General features: G+C 35.0%; 2 protein-coding genes and 1 non-coding gene across 7 annotated transcripts in view; 1 reads left to right on the top strand and 2 right to left on the bottom strand.

The window, feature by feature from the left end:
* Positions 1 to 2,425: 2,425 nt before the first annotated feature.
* LOC109106817 (dual specificity protein phosphatase 23-like) lies at positions 2,426 to 5,510 on the bottom strand. 3 transcript variants are annotated; one of them, XM_019120085.2, is made up of 3 exons: positions 4,631 to 5,510; positions 3,905 to 4,226; positions 2,426 to 2,692 (listed from the first exon to the last, which is right to left on the bottom strand). In XM_019120085.2, the coding sequence occupies exons 2-3, from the start codon at positions 4,172 to 4,174 to the stop codon at positions 2,504 to 2,506; spliced, it is 459 nt and encodes a 152-aa protein (XP_018975630.1). In that variant the 5' UTR covers positions 4,175 to 4,226; positions 4,631 to 5,510; the 3' UTR covers positions 2,426 to 2,503. The 3 variants fall into 3 exon arrangements, with proteins under 3 accessions (XP_018975630.1, XP_018975632.1, XP_018975629.1); XM_019120087.2 differs by having other exon boundaries at positions 3,905 to 4,189; positions 4,631 to 5,509; XM_019120084.2 differs by having other exon boundaries at positions 3,905 to 4,182; positions 4,631 to 5,504.
* A 31-nt stretch (positions 5,511 to 5,541) lies between these two features.
* On the top strand, positions 5,542 to 5,624 carry trnal-cag. The gene has a single exon. It is a non-coding gene; the product is annotated as a tRNA-Leu (tRNA).
* Positions 5,625 to 6,742: 1,118 nt separating this feature from the next.
* The window catches only part of LOC109106792 (transcriptional-regulating factor 1-like), a 16,731-nt gene continuing 3,142 nt past the window's right edge, over positions 6,743 to 20,331 (bottom strand). Inside the window, exons 1-15 of one of the 3 annotated variants that reach the window (XM_042773506.1) lie at positions 19,623 to 20,331; positions 15,608 to 16,974; positions 15,482 to 15,528; positions 15,022 to 15,169; positions 14,724 to 14,924; positions 13,540 to 13,783; positions 13,297 to 13,351; positions 12,468 to 12,607; positions 11,932 to 12,035; positions 11,787 to 11,862; positions 11,064 to 11,152; positions 10,186 to 10,299; positions 9,749 to 9,865; positions 7,361 to 7,539; positions 6,743 to 7,267 (exon numbers count right to left, since the gene is read on the bottom strand). The exon at positions 19,623 to 20,331 is cut by the window's right edge and continues 59 nt beyond it. In XM_042773506.1, coding sequence (XP_042629440.1) covers positions 6,973 to 7,267; positions 7,361 to 7,539; positions 9,749 to 9,865; positions 10,186 to 10,299; positions 11,064 to 11,152; positions 11,787 to 11,862; positions 11,932 to 12,035; positions 12,468 to 12,607; positions 13,297 to 13,351; positions 13,540 to 13,783; positions 14,724 to 14,924; positions 15,022 to 15,169; positions 15,482 to 15,528; positions 15,608 to 16,822 — 3,024 coding nt within the window. In that variant the 5' untranslated portion in view covers positions 16,823 to 16,974; positions 19,623 to 20,331 and the 3' untranslated portion in view covers positions 6,743 to 6,972. Of the gene's footprint in view, positions 7,268 to 7,360; positions 7,543 to 9,748; positions 9,866 to 10,185; positions 10,300 to 11,063; positions 11,153 to 11,786; positions 11,863 to 11,931; positions 12,036 to 12,467; positions 12,608 to 13,296; positions 13,352 to 13,539; positions 13,784 to 14,723; positions 14,925 to 15,021; positions 15,170 to 15,481; positions 15,529 to 15,607; positions 16,975 to 19,622 lie in introns of all 3 variants that reach the window. The other 2 variants (XM_042773504.1, XM_042773505.1) reach the window with 2 other exon arrangements.

Genomic DNA, 20,331 nt, shown 5'->3' with positions numbered 1-20,331 from the left:
TAATTACGACACATGCATGATTCTGTAATTAAAAAAGCCCCTCCCCCCATAAAAGTCTACTATTAATTCCTCTAGAAAAATAACATTGTGGTTACGTTCATGCTCATCTTGTAAATACAATCATGACTCCAGCACTGAATATTGGATCGTGTGCTAGTACACAGTAGAACAAAAGTATGCAATATGCATTAGTAAAACTGAAAGTATAGATGCGTTCAGATACTGGTAGGATAAACTGAAATGTTAAAAAATGAGCTTGCTTCTTTCTGTCTTAACAATTTAATGATCTTTTTTAATCTTTAGTACTCTGTATTCCATGGAGTTATTTGCTTCTACTTCCAAGAACATATTTCAGGGAACTGTGCCCCCAAATGCATTTGTGTGACGTCCCTGTCATTTAATCTATGCATTATATCAAATATAAATCATGAGAGTAAGTTAAATATCAGTGTTGCCTATTCACTTTGGAGTGAACTAAAAATAACTGGACCTTTCAGTAAAGCCCTCTTTTTCAACTGGAATAAAGGATGGTGATTTGGAAACATACGTGTGACAAAGTTGGAGTGACGTCCCTGTCATTTAATCATGCATTATATCAAATATTAAGTTAAAGGACTAAAAATTGAATGGCCTGTTTGGAAAATACGGACAACATGAGTAATCAAGAATTTCAAAAGGACATTGTCAAGGAAAGAGAAGAAAAATAAACAGAAGAAAAAAGTTTCTAGCAGTCACATGTTAGAGAACAGTGTCTCTGAATGTAAAACAAACAGGAAGGTAATCTCTTTTTTGATGTACATAGAAAGACAATCTTACCCTAAAAGAGATTTGAAAGACTTGTATTCCTAAAAGAGAGGTTTTTGAGGTTGAGAGCTGTTAAAATGAAATATAATGCTATATATAAAATCCTAATTTGTTCATCGTGACTTGAACCATTAATCTATTTAAAAAAGAAAATCGGTCATCTGATGTTTGAGTGTGCAAATATTATAGCAAAAGTTATGTAGACAGCAGTGAAAATGTCACAGCTTTTGTTTTTACTTTAATGTGAATGTGAATTGTTTAAGAACTCTAAAAGCTGGTGTAGCTAAAGAAATATAAAAAAAACAAAAGCTATATTTAGGTGTCTGCATGTAATAAAACATAAAACAACAGCATATTAAGGGGAAATTTTTTTCTCACATTTATTGATTATGTCACTTTAATATGTTCATGCAATAGTTGAAGGTAATATGAAATCATAACTAATTAATAAATTCATAGTTGACTGCAATCTTTTAAAATTATTATTATTTATTTATTTATTTATTTTTTGGTAAAATTTGGTAATTTGCTGAAATCAGAAAATCCTTCCAAACTCTATTTTTATAAATGTATGCATGCTATACAAAGCAACATTAAGAATACCAATAACATATATTTTGTATTTAACATTTAGTAAATAATAATAAATATATTTTTCACCTGATTACAGCATGGCACAAAACTACATGGAAGTGAACTGGAATCTCCCGCTCAGCATTCCTTTAAAGGAAAAAGGTACAGTTGTTGATCCTGACATCATAAAATCATCCAGTCTGCGCAATTATACAATTCTCTCTGCTCTCAGGTCATTTACGTTTTATTTTAATTTATTTTTATTTCTGTTTCAGATAAGGATTCTTTCTTGCTTGCTGTGATTGAAGCAGAAGTCCAGTGTCTCTGATCTTCATGACAGTGCAGAACCATCTGTTTCTGGTCCATCAAGACCATCAGAAACTTTATAAACCAGCACACAATCAGCAGAGCCAACGTGAAACCAAACTCTGGAGTGAAGAGAAAGGACGTCCTCTAGTGGACAGACCAAGGTACTTAAAGAAGCAGCGAGATCTGAGCAAAATGGAACAGCCTTGCAACCCCAATGGATTCCAGTCCATCTACCTGTAGTGATTCATTGTAATCAGGTGATTTTTTTTATTCTTACAGTGAAGTAAATCACAAAATCTTCCAAACACGATGATCCCCAGAGAATATGACCTTTAAAGAGCGTCCGCAGCTGTTTTCTTTGGCAGTGGTCACTTCAAGTAAAATCAAAGTGTCCTGATGAAAAGGCAAACCTCAGAGACTGTCAATCATACAATAGTGTCTTAAAACAGAAATAAGGCTGGGTATTTCATGATTTGTTTCTAGACCCTCCTAAGCAGCATCCAAGCTGTAAAACTGTAGGCTATACACATAATTCATATAAACTGAGCCACTTTTTCATTTCTGACTAAAGATGACCTGCTTTATCTGAATTCACTACTATTTTTCACATCGTGTCAGTAATACACTGTTGGAATGCATTAATGGTGGAAACAGAGGGAAGTTTTAGTGACTTTACCAGAGATATTTAGATGATAGGAACCTGTACAGCCTTCAAGTCTTCAAAAATAAATACATACACTGGAAATAAATAATTCTTTATTGTTTTATATAACATTATTCATAAACATCTGCATCATAAAAATAAATGTTTCTTATTTTACACCTTATTTTGTTGATAAAACTGCACCACCATTAGTTCCTGCTCTCTGGTTTCAATGGAGCCTCGGCGTATGCTTCTTATCTCATTAATCGCATCGATTCCGGTGATTTTCCTGCTCTTCACCAGGTAACAGGCGAGCATGGTCCCCGTCCGCCCAAAACCAAGCAAACAGTGCACCACAACAGCCTGCAGAAGACAAAAACACTTTAACATACACGTGTTTGAAGAGCTACACTATGTGACGCCCTCTAGCGGTTAAAGCATAACATACGTGTTACTTGCGGAATAACATTGTTTTGGTAATTACGTGAGTTGTGCTTCGGCTCCGCTATTCAGTGCGGATGAATCTAATGGCTTTATAAACATGGTTACAGATGATCGTCTTATCAGTGCTAATATCACTAACGACACCAAAACTCTATGAAAATATGTCTTATGAGCAGGTAAGTAGCTTATATGCTGTTGTTGTTTTGACTTATTAAAATCAGTTGTTTAAGAATAACGTTACAAATGTTTGGCAACTAGAACAATTGCGATTCTTATCCGACAACGATGGAAACTATAAGTGTTTGTAGGCAAACAGACCAAAGTAGTAACTTAAGTTGTTTAGAGAGTCGCTTTGTTGCCAACATAAACATTGTTTTGTGAACCCAGTGTACAGAAATTGTGATGCAAACTATGTTGGTTCGTGTTTTATTACGGGTAACTTTAACTTTCACTTTTTGCTTTCAGTTCGAGGTTCTGTCGCTTCAAGATAGCATACTTTCACTGCATATACTATTAGCCTGACCTTCTTTCATTAATTAAAAAAACATTTTTTAATGAATTAATCAGATATGACATTAACAGGCATGGACCAATTATGAAAGTATGCAATTTCCCGGGAAATCCATCCCGACGACTGTGAAAAATAGTGCAACTTGCAGACTTAAGGTAAGGAAAAAACACAGATGGAATATGGTTTTTGTGCTGTACTTGCTCATTATTTAAATTTGGTTCCTTTTTGAACACAAAAACATTATTTATATGGTTCATGGATTTTCTTTTCTTTCATGAAACGTTTTAGTTGGATATTTGTCTAACATGTTTTAAATGTTACTACTTGTTTCAGAACGTTTAGAGAACATTCAAAAGTAACATTCCCTTAATAGCTGCAAAATGATAAAATAGAATGTTCCCCTAATGGTTGCATAACCAAGAAAAACAAACCAAAAAAAAAAAAAAAAAGTAAAAAAAATAATAATAATAATAATACTGGAGAACATTCAGACTCACCGTTTTCATAACTTAATGGGAAAGTTAGCAAAACGTATTAAAACACAATTGTTAGCTGCGATTATGTAGCTTTAATTATTATTTGAAAAACATAGATTTACATAATTAATTGGCCTGAGTTACCTGTCCTTTTGCATTGGCCTCCTCCACTATGGACAGGAATCTGTTGATCTGATCAAACGTTGGTGCACAGAAGTCGTGAATCCTGATGTGATGAAGGGTCAGGTCTGGACAGGTGTCGTGGTAAGGAGGTTTGCGCTCGCTCAGGGTCACCAGATGTTTAATGCCGTTGTTCAGCAGGTACTGATAGTGGGCTGTCATTCGGGGCATTGCCATGCCTGCAACCTTACCAGGATCCACCCAGGAGAAGTTTGGAGGCTGTGCCGAAGCCATAGTTTTCTCTGTTGTCTAACAAAATATTGTTTACCTCTAAACAAATGCATATCTGCAACATGAAGGAAAAATTCAGATTTACTTGAACAAATTTAAAGTTTTTAAAATACAGAAAGTAAATCAAAATATGAATAATAAAAAAAGTATTTAAATGATACCAAGTCACTTAAGAAGCAATACAAGCATGACTTCAAATAATATTGTATTATGTGGTGCAATTTTACAATGCAAACTTAAACTTCAAATATCATTGTATTTTATAATTTAATTTCACAGTCCAGCATTACGCTTATATAATGTTAAATTATATTGCAACCACAAAAAACATTGGATAGCATATTGTATTTTACATCATAACATTATGTAATGTTTGTGGTCTACATTGTATCACTTACATGGGTGTGTGGTAAATGAATCAAGTATTTTGACTGCAAACACACACAGTTTGTTCTGTACCTTGTTTAGTCCAATGTTTACTCGGCGTGGTCCATATCAGCACTAAATGGTTCTTTTCTGAAGTCCCTGAAAATCACACACTGGTTCTTGTCTGTAAATAAACATTCATTGACCTGTATATTATTATTTTAGTAAATGCAATCTTTGATATTTAGATATAAATGCAATCTTTAGAACTCAGGCCCATGCTGTTCTGTCGGAACTGACGCAGCTGTCGAGTTTGACCATTGGGCGGCACACGTTACTAAATAATCACTGCAGTCTGTGTTTTATACAGTGTTTTCCTCTAGAGGGCGCACAAAGGCCATAAACCCGCGTCCTCCATTGAAACACGGTGAAATCCGAGCAAGTGTTTTGTTTTAGTGCAAACAGCCTTTTCATTAAAAATTTAATCTTTTAAACATAGTAATTGCAACTACTTGCAGCTGATATATGGATACAAATTCGACCCAATAAGCTCTGTAAAATTATAAAATTTAGTACGTTTTACTTTAACCATAAACGACTGCGGTTAGCGCACTTCGAGTTAAGTAACGCTTACCACGTGACAGACTCTGCGTCTGGAAAACACTTTAACTGATAAATGACGCAGGAAAACTGAATTAGAAATTAAATCGACGAGTTAAAATATGAAAATCTACTTTTAGACTAATAGTACCCGACAACATCACTAAACGGCGCTTTTTAAAAGATGCTAATTGCTGTTCCTAACACATCGCAGTGTATTTGTGTGGTTTAACGCTCTTTCCACCAGGACTGCAAAGACGATCGTATCAGAAAAGGTTTTTAGCATTGATACAATGCACTAAAAACATAATACATACTCGTAAATGTGTAAAATATAGCTATATAGTATAATAAGGCACTGCTAATAATATAAAAAAAGCTAGCATAAAACTAGCTTGTAGCATGTCAGGATGGCCGAGCGGTCTAAGGCGCTGCGTTCAGGTCGCAGTCTCCTCTGGAGGCGTGGGTTCGAATCCCACTTCTGACAAGCATTTCGTTTTTGTTCAGGTTTAATAACCAGAACAGACTCTCAGTCTGCATATACTTAACGTACAGTTATACCGTGGAGTATCGTTTATAGGCTAGAAATCTGCTGCAGTTTTGAACTTTTTCATATGTGCTGTCATAGAATTCAAACATTGACCAAGCATAAGGTCAGTAACAACATACTGCTTGTATTACTGCAACACAAAGCATAAAAACAATAAACATTAAACAGGTGCAATGAGGTCATTTGACAACCGTATAGATAGAATATTTCTGTTTGAAAAATAAAAGATGTTGTTGCAAAGGGGTTACCATAATAATAATAATAATAATAATAATAATAATAAAGTACTTTAGTCTTATTAACCAACCAAACAAGCCAAACCTATAGTGCTCAGAAGTGGAAGTGGAAACAAATGCAATTTTTCTAGCAGTGTTTTCTGTGCTGTAATTGGTCAAATGTCATCTCTTGGCTCTCAGTCTCTCTTTGATGATTGGCTGCAGCTTTTTGGAATCTGTGCATATTTCTGAATGGTTATTGGCAGATCATCCGGATGCTGCAGTGGTTTCTCAGTTTAAGTGGCAAGGTTGTCTCAAAGATTTGACATTATTCAAATGTTTGTTTAAAGTGATCTGGTATTTAACACAATATGTACTTATGCACTATGTACTCAGCTGTGTAGTGTATTAATCAAATAAGGACACATCTAAATTTCTAATAACATTATCAAAAACAAAACTCATACTTCTTTCAATAATTTTACTATCTGAAATCATAACATTTGCATAAACATAATTTATATGTCGTTCATGAATGTTTTTATCTGAAACATTTTAGATGGACATTTTCTGTTTTTTATTTATTTTATTTTTTTAATGTTACTGCTTGTTTCAGAACGTTCAGAGAACATTCAAAAGTAACATTCCCCTTAATGTTTGCTGGTAGCCATTGATTTCCACAATATGAAAAAAAATTAAAATAAATAAATACTATGGAAGTCAATGGCTACCAAAAACTCTTTGGTTACCAACATTCTTCAAAGCATCTTCTTTGGTCTTCAACAGAAAAAAGGAAGTCATACAAGAATAAGAGTAAATAATGACAACATTTTCAACATGTGAGTGTTCGATAATTACTGAGAACCAGGTGGTTTATTACAAATGAAATGGGATACAAAATCAGATAATACACAGGATATCAGATGCAGGTAAAGCAAAGCGCATTACATACTTTTTACAGCGAAATAAAGCAAAGTTGTGCCTCCGCCTTAGTTTTAATATACATATAGCTGCACCATTTACATGAAGCAATCAGTTTATAGTCTACAAAGAATTTCCTTATCCATCTTCTAACTTGGAATATAGTCCAGTGGACTCTGTAGGACAGGAAGTGTCTTCAGAGGACAATTGAATTCCTGCACTGACTCACTGCACATGTAATTTAAGGATGCTTTCACCTCCGTGGACCTGTCACATGTTAAAGAATGAAGGCTTATGGGTGGTTTTAGTTGTGTAACAGGGCTTTCAGGTGTCACCATCACATGATCTTGTTCAAGAACCCTGGGGAACTGCCACAGTTTTGTGTCCTCGTGCTGGCGGTGTGTCTTCATGTGGGCATTGCGACTCTTCACCTTCAAAAACACCCTGTGGAATGAAGCAATCATGAATCAGACCGCAACCACTGTGATTCATAACTGAATGAAGATGTTTCTGTGTTTGACTCAGGACGTGGCTTACTTTCCACACTCGTTGCAGGGAAAGACAACAGCTGAATCAGTGTCTCCACTGGTGGTGCTGGAGGGAGAACTTCTCACAGAAGCCGAACCCAAAGGCAGGGTCAGCGTGGACGATCTGTTTTCGGCTGGAGAGCTACAGAGCAGCCGGAGATTATTCTGGGTCCATGTTTCTTCATTCATCTGCTGTGAAAAACATGGTCATTTTACCCAGAAACTAAAAAGTACTGTAATGACTAGTTACATATTCATAAGTTGCAAAATGGCCAAGGAAACACCATAAATCTAACATTCATGCAACTCATGCACTATATTCCAAGACTTCTGAGGTTTTATGATAGCTTGGCCTGAGTAACAGATTAAAATTGAAATTTGTATGAGATACTTATTTGGTGCTTTTAACAAGTTTTTATTTTTAATGTGTTTTTGGAGCTTGAAGTCATTGTATGAAAAGGTACACTTTAGAATACCTTTAAAATGAGTACTTATTACAGAAATAATATATTTTAAAAAAGCTAAATTTGAGTGTGAACTTGAATGTTATGTTCAGACACTTAATTGCATGTTTTTTGCAATTACGTTAAATTCAAATGTATTATAGGTAAAATGTTAATAAGTGCAAGAGTTGAAGTGTTTTGGACCCACTTAAGTAGGATTAAGAACACCTTTATTTGTAATTTTTATAATTAATTGTCTTTGATACATGGTTAAAGTGTAAACACTGACAAGCTTTTATAGTAAAGTCAAATATATTTTAAAGTAATTTCTGTTGAAATTATATTTGCAATAACACATTTGTAATGATAAAATTGCAAGTAAAATGTATTAACTTTAAATGTAATATTAAATATCACACTACAGTTAAAATTATAATCAAGTGACAAAATATTAGAACACAGTAATTTGGAATGTACTTTAACTTTTATTTTGACATTATTACAAAGTGCATAAGAAATTATTATTACAAAGTGTACTTAAGAAATAGTGTGTTAAGAAACAGTAATGAAAGTGTCTCCTTAAGTACACTTTAGTGGCATTTTAATTTAATTATATTATCTGCAAGTACAGTTTTTATATATATATATATATATATATATATATATATAATATATATATATATATATATATATTAATATATATATATATATATATTATAATATATATATATACTAAAGTACACTACAAGTGACAGAATCTTTAAAAATTCTCCTTTTTTGCTCCACAGAACAGCATACGGATTTGGAACAGCTTGAAGGTGAGTAAATAATAGAAATTTTGTAATTTTGGATTAAATTGTTGTAAAATCATCTTATGTAGGGAGATTTTTTATTTTTATTTTTTTCATAAAGAGTTTGAATCCTAAAACTGAATATCAACTATTGCATATAGTTAGAATATTGCATATAGTCTTCTTCATTCTTAGAAACATCACATTGGCTATATGGCAATTAAAATTTACTTAGGGATACAAATCTACTCCGGATTCTGCTCTAAACCACAGGAAGACCTTTTACATCACAATAAGGTTCCAATTAACAACAGAGCCCAAACTTAAATTTAATTACTATTTATTTTGATAATATAATCAACACTTAAAAAAAAACCAAACAAACAAACTGATGACTTCCTGAGGTAAATGATGCTACGTAACATTTTGTTCACTAACTGTTTTGCTGACTTCTTTCTGTGGTCGAAAAACAGACTCCGTTATAACCTAAGCGATTATACACACATACATGTTAACCTAAAATAAAAAATAAAAGATAGAGGAAGAGATGATCGCGCTGCCGTTTGAACTGAGGTGTTTATACAGCGTTCTGTCGCGCCACATCAAAGTGGGTTAAAACCTCATTAATTGTTTGAATTTCCTAAAAAAAGGACATATTTTAAATTGAGACTTTGTTTCTTATCAAAATCAACAATATAAAAATATGGAAGTTTCCAATGAAGTTCCACTCATGCAGTGGTTAAACCAACGCAGTATTTGTTTGCATGCATACCGAACCGAAAGACCTGTACCGAAAAGTTTCGGTATGAATTTGCGTACCGCTACACCCCAAATATATATATATATATATATATATATATATATAACAACATAATTTTGCACCAGAGTTTGAACATCAACAAATTCTGCAGATATAACTGAATATAAACAGAGGATTTGTAATAATCTAATAATGAGAACTAGCGAATTAAAGGTATTCTGAGTGGTTGCTAGGTGATTGCTACACAATCACACCACCTAGATTATTGCACAGTACACATCTGACAGAATGCAGAGGCAGTAAAAGCCTTTTTGAGAGAAAAGGTGTGAGTGTACTAGTAAATGACAGGAAGTGGAGAAAGCATCTAGAGGTTTCAGTATGTACACCAGCACACAGATACTCACAGAGTTTGACACTTCACAGGCAAACACGGCGCTGGAGTTTTCTGATATTTCAGTCTCCCTGGTTTTGCTGTCGGCTTCTTTGTTCGGTTCTGTGGTGTTGTTTATCGCCCAGTCTCCCTAATTGATGAAATATATAGGCTGTGCATTAAAAAAAAATGTTTGAAAGTCACAATATAATGTAATGTAAAGTATGTGCACACCTAAATCCCCCTTAAAAATGTCTCAATGTCATTGAATTAGATAACACATCAAAGTGAGTGACGTTTGCACTCTCAAATGACACTTGACTTAATATTTATTATTTTATTAATGTTTAATTTTCTAATGCAGCATGGTGCGATCAGTTCAGCTTTAAGGTGTCTTAATTGTGTAAATTCTGGTGGGCGAAAGCAGCGACATTTCAGAGAAATTCAGAGTAGAAATGTGCTGGAACTCACCCGCTGGTCTTGAACGGGTGTAGACAGAGCCGTGCTGATTCTCGTACACAAGCGCAAACGCTTTTTCCATGTGTAATAGTACTCCACACACTGAGACACTGACTTTGTCTTGACCTAAATAATAAAAGAACACATTCTCACAATCACCAAACCACAGGGTCACAAATGAATGCTAATGTATTCACGGAAAGCATAAGATTATATTAAAACAGGGGTTCTGCAGGTCTTAAAAAGGTCTTAATTTACCCTTCCAAAAATTAAGGCCTTAAAAATATCATATTTCAGAGCATAAAAGCATCACCCAAATGCAGCTAAAAAAATAATAAAAAATTCTTCCTTGGTATTGTTGTTTTGTTTTCCTAGACAAATATCTAAACATCTATAAATCTAGATACATTTACTTGAGATGCAAATTAAACAGATGAAGTGTTTTTGAAATTTTGAATTTGAATTAAGCTGATTTTTCTGAGCCCATTTGCAGATTTAAATTCGTCGACTCACTTTATTTTGATGAGTTTCTCAGAAAACGTGCTTCTCAAGTAAATGTCTCTTGATTTTAGAATCTTTAGACTTTTGCACTGGAAAACAAGACAAAAATACTGATGAAGAACATCACTTTTTTTTGCTGTGTTATCGGTAAACGTTATTTCCAATGGATAAGCAGAGCTATTCAAGACTTAAGGTATTTCTTTGTAAAATGAATGAAAAAGTAATGGAGATCTGTTTTGAGACATTTTCATTTAGAGAACACATTGGCGCATTGTGTTCCATTCAATTTATTCCTTAAATTTTCTTTACTTGGTCTTGAAAAAGTCTTAAATGTATAGTACATTCATGAAACCTGCACAAGCCCTTTAATATTAACTGACCACATATACCATTTTCTGGACAAAATAGAAGTCCTTGTTATGAATTAAAAGTGCTTTGTTCAGCTGCCGTTTTTCCTGAAGCGTCCATCTGTCTGATCCTGGTTGATAAGAAAAGAAGAAGAAATGCTGTAATGTGGTTTATTCAGTATTTCAAGTATTTAGGGCCAGATTTACTAAACGGGGCAGATTAGCGTGAGAAAGCAAACACATAAAAGCGCCGATAGGAGTGGAAAGTTCTGCGGCTGATCTACTGACAATGCGCAGGTTAAAGGACACAGATGCAGCCAGATCGTTTTCATAATGACCAGCGCAGTCTACCAAGAGCGGTGCAAATTAGCATCTAGTTTAAGACATTTTTGGGTGGGCAAAATGGCACAAATACCAGTAAACTGACTAGTACAAACCTTAGTAAATCATGTTGCGTGATTCATTTAGGTACTCTCCTCCCTCCTCTCCTAAATTTTGTGTATGAAAGAGTAACTCCTACAAATGCTTATGCAATAAGGTCAGCCACAAAAATGACTGTGTTCATGCCTTTTCAGTGCTAATCTTTCACTGCACTTTTTTAGTAAATTCTGACAGTAGTTTAACACCAAAAGATGTTTGCGTTGGTGCAAGCTGTTAGTAAATCTGGCCCTTGATTTATAGTCTTCTATATATCCGTCCTCAGGAAGGAATACTTAACAAATGAGAATACCATAGTAAAAAGAGAGACAAAAATTTTTTACGCACCTGCGTAATGATAGTATGTTTTGGGGCTGGATGTGTTTCTCAGCGTTGTTGGCAGGAGAAGCTTTTCAAGGGTATTCTGGAACATGATAGTTATTTTAAGGCTTTTTAGAAAACAAGTGTTAGCGATAATAAGAAAAATACTAACCATAATATCTCCTCTACACTCAAAAAGACAGTGGAGGACATATTCTGTGTTTGCTCCGCCCCCTGGCAGCACACTAGAGCACGCCATTTTCAGAAGATTGTCCACTAAAAGGGGAAAAAAGTCACCAGTAGTCAAATAATGGTGTTTATTTTTCCTTAATGTGCACAAAAATAAAATTAACCATCTATTTTGTTAGCCTGCATTTAAAACAATTGTTGTCAGAACAATTTAGTCTCAGAAATAAGAAAAGAAATTTCACCCAGAATAAAATCTGCAAGTAACACATTGAATTAAACGTGAAATTTTGAAGTAGAAAGACTTAAATAGTATTTAATTTTTTTTGCCAAATGTACTCCAATAATTTTTCAAAAAATAAATAAATAAATAAAAAACATTTCCAGTGTAGTTAAATTAATTACTTGTTTGAAGAATGATTTTAGAATGTTTTGCTTTGCATCATGCCTATTGTAAAATCACCCCACGTCTCCTAGTTGCTGAACTCAATGTGATTTTGTTGAAAATGTGATTTTAGTTACCTTTCTGCTGGTTATCAACGGTATCCAGGTCTTTGATTGGCAACCACAGAAGAACAGCGTTATGGGTATCTTCCTCTGTGAGGGTTTGACTCTTAATGTCTGGGATCTTTGCTTGAAATTCCTCACCAATGTTAATCCGACTATAAAGAACATGTAAAATACAGTTATTGATTATTAATTAATTTTATATTTGAACATTATTAATTGTTTAATAAAACAAGTAAGCAACGTTAATCTGACTACAAAGAACACATAAAATATAGTTATTGATTATTAATGGAATTTATGTTCAAACATTATTTAATTATTTAATAACTCAAGTAAGCGATTGATAGTAAAATGATTTGCAGTAACATATGTTTTGCTGGTGTGTGTTAAAGGTGAAGAGTGTAATGATTTGATCTTGAAACACTTTAATGAAAATGAAACCTCAGGTCATGTGGTTATAATGAGGGAAAGTGTGATATTACTTTTCTGAGTGAATAAACTTTTCATTCGCTGGAAAAAATTTGCTTTCTCCCATAAATAAATAAATACATATTTGGTAAAAGTTTTGTGTGAACACAACATTTTTCAAGCAAATGCAAACTTTTCGGGAGAACACAGAAGTTTTGCGATCAAACACAAAAGCATCGAACTAGAAATTTTTATTTAATTTAATATTTTTTTTCAATATGATAGAGACTTGAGAAGGGACTTTTTTGACTTTGGCCAAGAAACAACTACCTAGCAACAGCCCACAACCCGGGCCACTTGAGAAAATGTAACACTTAGTTAAATTTGCTTTCGCTGGTGAAATTGAATTTACACAAAAATTTAAAATGCTTACGGTGTTACATTAATCGCTTTCTCTCTTGAAGTCTCACCACAGTCAGCCATATCACCTGTTGTAGACAAACATGGATAATGCATATTATAATGAGAAAAATACAGCTACTGCAACATTGCATCTAAAATAAGTAAGTAAAAATAACTCTTTAATCATTACTATTGTTGTAAAATCTTTAGATAGCATGCCAGTAAATTTGACTGCATTAAGTGAGACTATCAAGCCCCGTCTGCATTCTCTTGCCTTTTCCATTGATGGCGCTGAAGAGGCCTGATCCTGGACGTACAGGGCTGAGCATGGGTGGAGGGGTGTAGGGCATGTCGTCCCTCATGCTGCTCGCTGTCCTGAGCTGACTGTGGAAGAGCGTGGCACCTCTGGACTCCTGACTGGAGCTGGGCGGAGGAATCATCAATGGGACCAGACAGCGGCGGTACCTCTTTTTCACCACCTTCGGTGCACATTCTCCATCCGAGACAGATCTCTTTATCTAGAATGTGTTATGTGGGGTGTAAGGTTCAGTTATCATTCCAGTCATAGTTACGATTTAATCATGTAGATCCATTCCACATGAAGCAGTTAAGGGATAGTTCACTCAAAAATGAAACCTGAAAACAGCACTTCATAAACCTGTATTAGTTTCTTTATTCTGAATGGCTACCATCAAGAGTTTGGTTACCAGCATTCTTCAAAATATTTTCTTTTGTGTTCAACAGAACAAACAAACTCGTACAGGTTTGGAACAACATGAGGGTGAATAAATGATGACAGAATTTTCATTTTTGGGTGAACTATCCCATAAGAAACAAATATAATTTGTAGTCATAACGTCTAAATCTTAAAATTAAGTTATTTTGAAGTGGCCAAATTATGTAGATTCAATTTCAAAGTGTTTGTGCATTTTAGAGGATTACATCAATTGAAAGCAAAGAAATCAAGTTTAGAAGAGAAACATAATTTTGTTTTATAGATCAAATAATATCCTCAGATTGTGCAAACTGTGTTCCCATTTTTCTTGCATTGGAGGCAGCAGTCAAATACCTTTTGATAATATTTGTGAAGCACATTTTACTTTCTTTTATTTATGCATTTCCTATTTAAACAAAGTTGGGCTGGATATATTAAAGCGCTCATTGCATTATGTTTCATGTGATGAAATCAATTTACAGTTCTTATTTTTTTTAATGGAATATCGCTGCGTTAATTGTAAATTATTTATCCGTGCACGTCATTATTGCAACATTCATGTGCCCTTGTAATTTTTAATCAAAAAGGTGGCATAAGGATCAAGTTTATATTTAAAAACCATTGTCAGCAACAGTAGTCTATAAATTCTCGGAATGCTGAAGTGATGTTTCAGATCTTGATGTTAAAGCTTTTAAATTTCTAACGAGCTGTTAAAAATAACTACATGAATGTCAGAAACTCACACAGGAAGGGTGGTTTCGTACAGACGGGAGGGGTGACTGTGCACCAATCTTAATTAAACCATTTTGTTCATCATCTTTCTGGTGGCACAGAAGGCTGAGCATGAGTTTGGTTGGGGTCTGGTAGTCCTTGACAGGTACTGACACAGGTAAGATTATGGGGTTGCTTTGAGCAGCTTCAGACAGATGAATGTGCCCGTCTCTCTGTTAAAACAAAGAAAGAAATGTGAAGCAATGGGGCAAATCAGCATACAGTTTAAAAAAAAAACACCTCACTGATGGTCTAAATGATGCTTCGTACCATTTTGAGGGATGTGGGGTGTGTCCGCAGTCCTCCATGTGAGCGCATGTGACCATTCAGAGCCGGGAGACTTTTGAACTCCCTGTTACAAACGGTGCATCTCATCTTTGTATGAGAGCCATCCTCTCTCGAAAACCCAGGTTCTGCTCTACAGAAATCCAAATCCACATACTATATTAAATATAAATAATATGAGTGCAGCATTGAGTTTTTGTATTGTGTACTCACATAGGGCTACACATTCTATATAGCAAATATCATCTGCTTGATTGTTTATAATCGTCGCAAAATGTGAACTTTATTATCACCTGGCTCTAATGAGATCATAAGGCATTAATATACTGGTGTTATAAACATTAGCATTACAGTTTTCTGTAAAGCTGCTTTGAAATGTGTATTTAGAACACACTCTATACAAATAGATTTGACTAAATGGATAGAAGTAAGGTGAGAGTCAAACCTGAAATGAGGTGAAATGGCCTCATCTTGAATATCTGGTGAAGGTGCCTGCAAGGTATTTATGAGAAAGCCTTAACATAAATGCAAATGACTCTAAAATGAACGAATAAAAGAAAAAATACAATACCTGTGACCACTGAGGTGCATGTGCGGTGGGATGATGAAAAATATCCCCCCTCATAGTCATCTGTGGAAGAGTTTTACAGACCCCTGAGCTCCTGTTTTGGTAAAGCGGGCTGCAGAGGTCTTCACTTCGGTGAGGGAAGTTGAAAGCAGATTGGTCTTCTTTGGGACTCGTGAACACAGGTGTGTTGGGTGCCGAGTGACGAGCATCGCTAAACATGTTGTTTTGCTTTGAAGGGATTGATTGCACGTTATCTTGCACGAGGTAAGGATTGCTGGGTTGGGAAAGCGAACAAAGATGTTGTTGGTCTTGATAATGGAAGATCTGCTGCTCTGGGACTTTAAAGTCTTGACGGGGGTCGTAGGTTGGCGACTGAGCAGGTTCATGAGAGTCCAGGTGAGTTTTATGTGCAAATATCCCTCTTTGTTGTTGATTCAAGGCCATCGGATATGGCATTGGGTGGCTTTGATAGCCATGCCAAGAGCTCTGTGGTTTTTGGAGGCTCCTGTTTACCTGCTCCATGTTGTTTAATTTCTGTTTGTGTTGCTGGTATCCATACTGAAACTGTTGCTGGTTTTGGTAAAGGCCGTGCAATGAGTTTTGACTTTCTGATGGATGGAAGCTGCTCTGATCGCATTGACCTTGAATGACCATTGGGTTAAAAACCGGAGACTCCAAAGGTTGCCTGTCCGATCCTTCTGGGAGACTTTGAGGCAGGTGCAAACCCCCTGAAATGTGATTTTCTGAGTGCTTATCATCTGTCCTGTTACTATCATCAAAAAGAAGTTGCATGTTCTTCGTAGAGAAGGCCTTTGAGAACGAGTCCAACCTTTGAGGATGAGAAGCACTGCAGTTGTCTTTGCAAATCAGCGATAAGTTGTTTTGAGATGTGATGTTAAATGGGTTAAATATTCGAGACGTTTCGGGTAGTTCTTCAAGAGAAGAAGATCCCCATGATGACGTCCTTCCAAACTGATTATATTCCCAAGTCCCGCCGCTGTTTGGCATCTCGAGCATTGGAGAAAGTTCATGTCCTGGAGTGCCAGGAGATGTTAGCTGCTCGTGGTTGAGTCGAGGAGACATTGGAGATGACTGGATCGAGCTTACGTTTGGTACACCATAGTGAGGTGCACCCAACGCGCTTGGGCTGTGCTGGAACAAATAGGTCCCGTTGGCGTGGTTGGTGAACTGATTCGTCTCGTACAGGTTTTCTGTCATCTTTAGAAAGATTAAAGTGCCACTTCTGTACCGTTAAACTAATGGTTTGAGGGCACGTGATTACATGCTGGTTTCAGTGTAACTATGAAAGACATCTAATGTTGTTTTCTTCACACATTCAGCTCTCAGCAGATTTCAATAATTGTTTTTTCCTATAAAACAAGATAGAGCAAGTTGACAAAGACAAACATTTTGAGAATAACCTGCATTTAATTATGCACAAGAAGACTAGGAACCTGTGTTACAATGTATGCTGCCATTCAGATGTTGCAATGATGCATTAAATGAATCAAAAGTGGAAGCAAATACATTTGTAATGTTACAAAAGCTTTCTATTACAAATAAATGCTTCTTGTGAACTTTCTATTCATCCTAAAAACATATCACAGTTCCCACAGAAATATTAAGCAGCATAACTATTAAAATCATTGATAATAAATATAAATAAACAACTTTTTTTTTCAAAACTGATAATATTAAGAAATGTTTCTTGAGCATTAAATCAGCATATTAGAATGATTTCTGAAGGATGACGTGACACTGAAGACTGGAGTAATGATGCTGAAAATTCAAATTTGATCACAGGAATAAATTGTATTTTAAAATATATTTAAATAAAAAACAGAGATTTTAAGTGCTAATACATTTGAAAAAATATTACTGTTTTTACTGTATTTTTGATCAAATAAATGCAGGCTTGGCAAGCATAAGAGACTTCTTTCAAAACGTTTTGAAAATCTTATTGACGCCAAACTTTTAAATGATAGTGTTTCATGCTAAAAAATAAAATCAATTGTTCACAGTTTATTTGCACTTGTTAAAGCCTAGATTGTGTCTAAGATTAATTTGTTCATTTTTAATACAGAAAGGAATCTGTCTTTAGCAAACTAATAATATCTTAATTTTCCACCCACAGCAGATACAGTAAATTCACACCATGACTCAGTTTGAGGCTTCCTCTCACATCTAGAATCTGAAGTTTAGACGCCATCTTATCACTTCCTGTCACATGGTCTGCTTAGAGCATAGGCAGTTTGATCTGTATCTAAGCTCTTTGAAAGATGCTGCTGTCCTAAAAATCATTTTTTTTTTCATGTAGAAACATCTTCACATAAATTTAGCGCCTGGTGAATTTTATACATCTCAAATCAAAACTATGATGATTAAATGCACTAAAAATGTACTTGCAAACACTTTTTCCACCTCTAATGTACACACAAATGTGTAGAATAACACATGCATGTACCCATGTGTGCTTTAGAAAGGCCAGGTGTTGAGTGTGTTGTTTGAAGAAAGTCTGCAGAGAGATCATCAGTTCAACTCTCTGAATCAGATTAACACAGCACATCAGTGTCAAAGGCTCAAGTGCGCTTTGCGGTTTCGAAAGTTTCCATCTTCATTTTAGTCTGTTTGCTGAGTGTGTGAAGCTGTCAGACTCTGACCAGTGAGTGGAACAAGGCGACTGTTAGACCTTTAGAAATAAACTTAAAAGCCATGCGCGTGTAGCAACAAACACAACTGAAAGATCTGTACTCTCTTGAAAAAAGACTCTACTGAGGCACGACATCAACTCAACCCTCATCTGTTAAAAAAGAAAAAAGAAATCAAAAAAAAAGATTAATCTATTAATTATCCTTTGAGTTAGTGCCTATACATTTACATTTGTTCATTTAGCAGAGGCTTTTTATCCAAAAGTGATTACAAATGAGGAAAATGACTTACAAATGAAGGTTATTTTTATTTCATTTTATTTTATTGTATATTTTATTTCATTTTATAATTTGACTTCATTTTATTATTTGGATTTTGATTATTTATTTATTTTGCTTTCTGCTCCCTTTTAACTTTAACTTGGTGTAACACATTCAACCTGATTACATAAAGGTGTCAATTATGAAGTTGTTTTCATCTCACGTTTACTATGGCACAGTTACAGTAGTTACATCTTTTGATTTACTAATAATAAAATTAGTCTTTAGTTTTAAATCCAGTTGGAATTTGTTCTCTGACAAATTGTTGTAGTGGAATGTTGGAATTTATCACGATGATGACAATTCTAAGACAGTATCAAATTATTATTGTAGCTCAAAAGTGACAGTTGTTGTTGCCTGAAGTTTCTAAGCATGAAATTATCAAATGTCTTTTCTAATTTATCCTGACATCTGCATTTTTATTAATAGAATCAAATACTTATGAACTGAACAACATTTTTTAATTAGACATTTTCATATCGGAGTAATCTGTGTTTGCATGAAATTTACATTGCGTCAACACTTGTGCGCGCCCAGGCGCAAATGAGATGACAAAAATAATATGTTTTTATGCCAGATATGACTGTTATTTGTTCATTTCAACATTAGTTGAGTAACCTGTTGAGTTGCATCTCAACGGTTTCATTTGCAAACTATCTGAACTTTATCCACTCTTGAGGTAAACCCAGCTTACCTAGTGCTCATAACAGTACAGACTGCTATTAAAACACATGTGATGTGTGTTTTCAGTTACAACCATTTTTAGAAACTGCAGCTTGCATATATGGCTCAACAGAGACTCATTACCATGTCAGTCTGTGCAATGGTTCTTTAAACCATATCTGTACATATAACGCAATCAAAGCTTGCAACACCAATCCGCAACCCCACTGAGGTCAAGGCATGCAAGATCATATGGACTGACAGTATAACTTTTTTATCCAGTTTGTTATCGGTTTTTAAAATGGTCTTGACATCTTTAGAAGATGCACATGCTGCATGTATTTTAGTGATCAAAAAGTGTGATAAAGACAAATGCTAATGCTTACCTTCCTCGTTTCTTTATGTCCGTAATGCAGTTTTTAGTAAAGGCCGTCCTCTCAAATTGACCCATCAAGATGCACTGAATACTATATAAGACGCTCTGAATATCATAACAAACATAGACCAGTCCAACTTCACCGCAGATAAAAAACAATAACTCAAAGGCACATCAGAAATAGGAAGTTCAGTTCATACTGCTGACTAAGGAATTATGCCTTTGTCCTCTTATAGCTACAGCAAGTGTCTAAAGGCCTGAGAAGGTTCAAGGAAGTTTAGGAAATGTCATCTTTCTTTTTAAGCCGAGAGACTTCCGGGGTTTAACCACAAGCTATTTTCTCAGCCTGCCATTATTTGTCTCATACATTTATAAGCTGTAAACTGGAGGAGGATAAAAAGAGAGTTTTCAGTATTGCATTTTGCATGGAAATCTGCCTTAGAGCTGGTACTGTCAGATACTCTGGTCCCTAGAGACATTGTTATTATACATGGATATAGATGCAGTGTGCATCTTTGAATATAATCAAATGTAAATTATGGTTGCCTTATTCTTGTTTAAGCATGTATTGTCAGCTTGTCCACAATTCTTCTTTCAGACATGATGAGAAAGGTCATGTTTCTGTGGTGAACGCATACTGGCAGAGATTTGCTGCCATCAACAGTTTCATAGTGAATAATGGTACGATATGAACTCATAGTCTCCTTTAAAGGAATAGC

The sequence above is a fragment of the Cyprinus carpio genome, chromosome A17 (genome assembly GCF_018340385.1).
Source record: "Cyprinus carpio isolate SPL01 chromosome A17, ASM1834038v1, whole genome shotgun sequence".
Classification (NCBI taxonomy): Eukaryota; Metazoa; Chordata; class Actinopteri; order Cypriniformes; family Cyprinidae; genus Cyprinus; species Cyprinus carpio.
This window is presented reverse-complemented; position numbering and strand designations above follow the sequence as displayed.

What these genes read in the sequence shown, in the direction of transcription:
- LOC109106817 (XM_019120085.2), bottom strand. Translation starts at nt 4,174, where the DNA reads ATGGCTTCGGCACAGCCTCCAAACTTCTCCTGGGTGGATCCTGGTAAG. An exon ending in AGGCCAATGCAAAAGGACAG is followed by an intron (nt 2,693 to 3,904) that starts GTAACTCAGGCC and finishes TGTCTTCTGCAG; the next exon opens with GCTGTTGTGGTGCACTGTTT.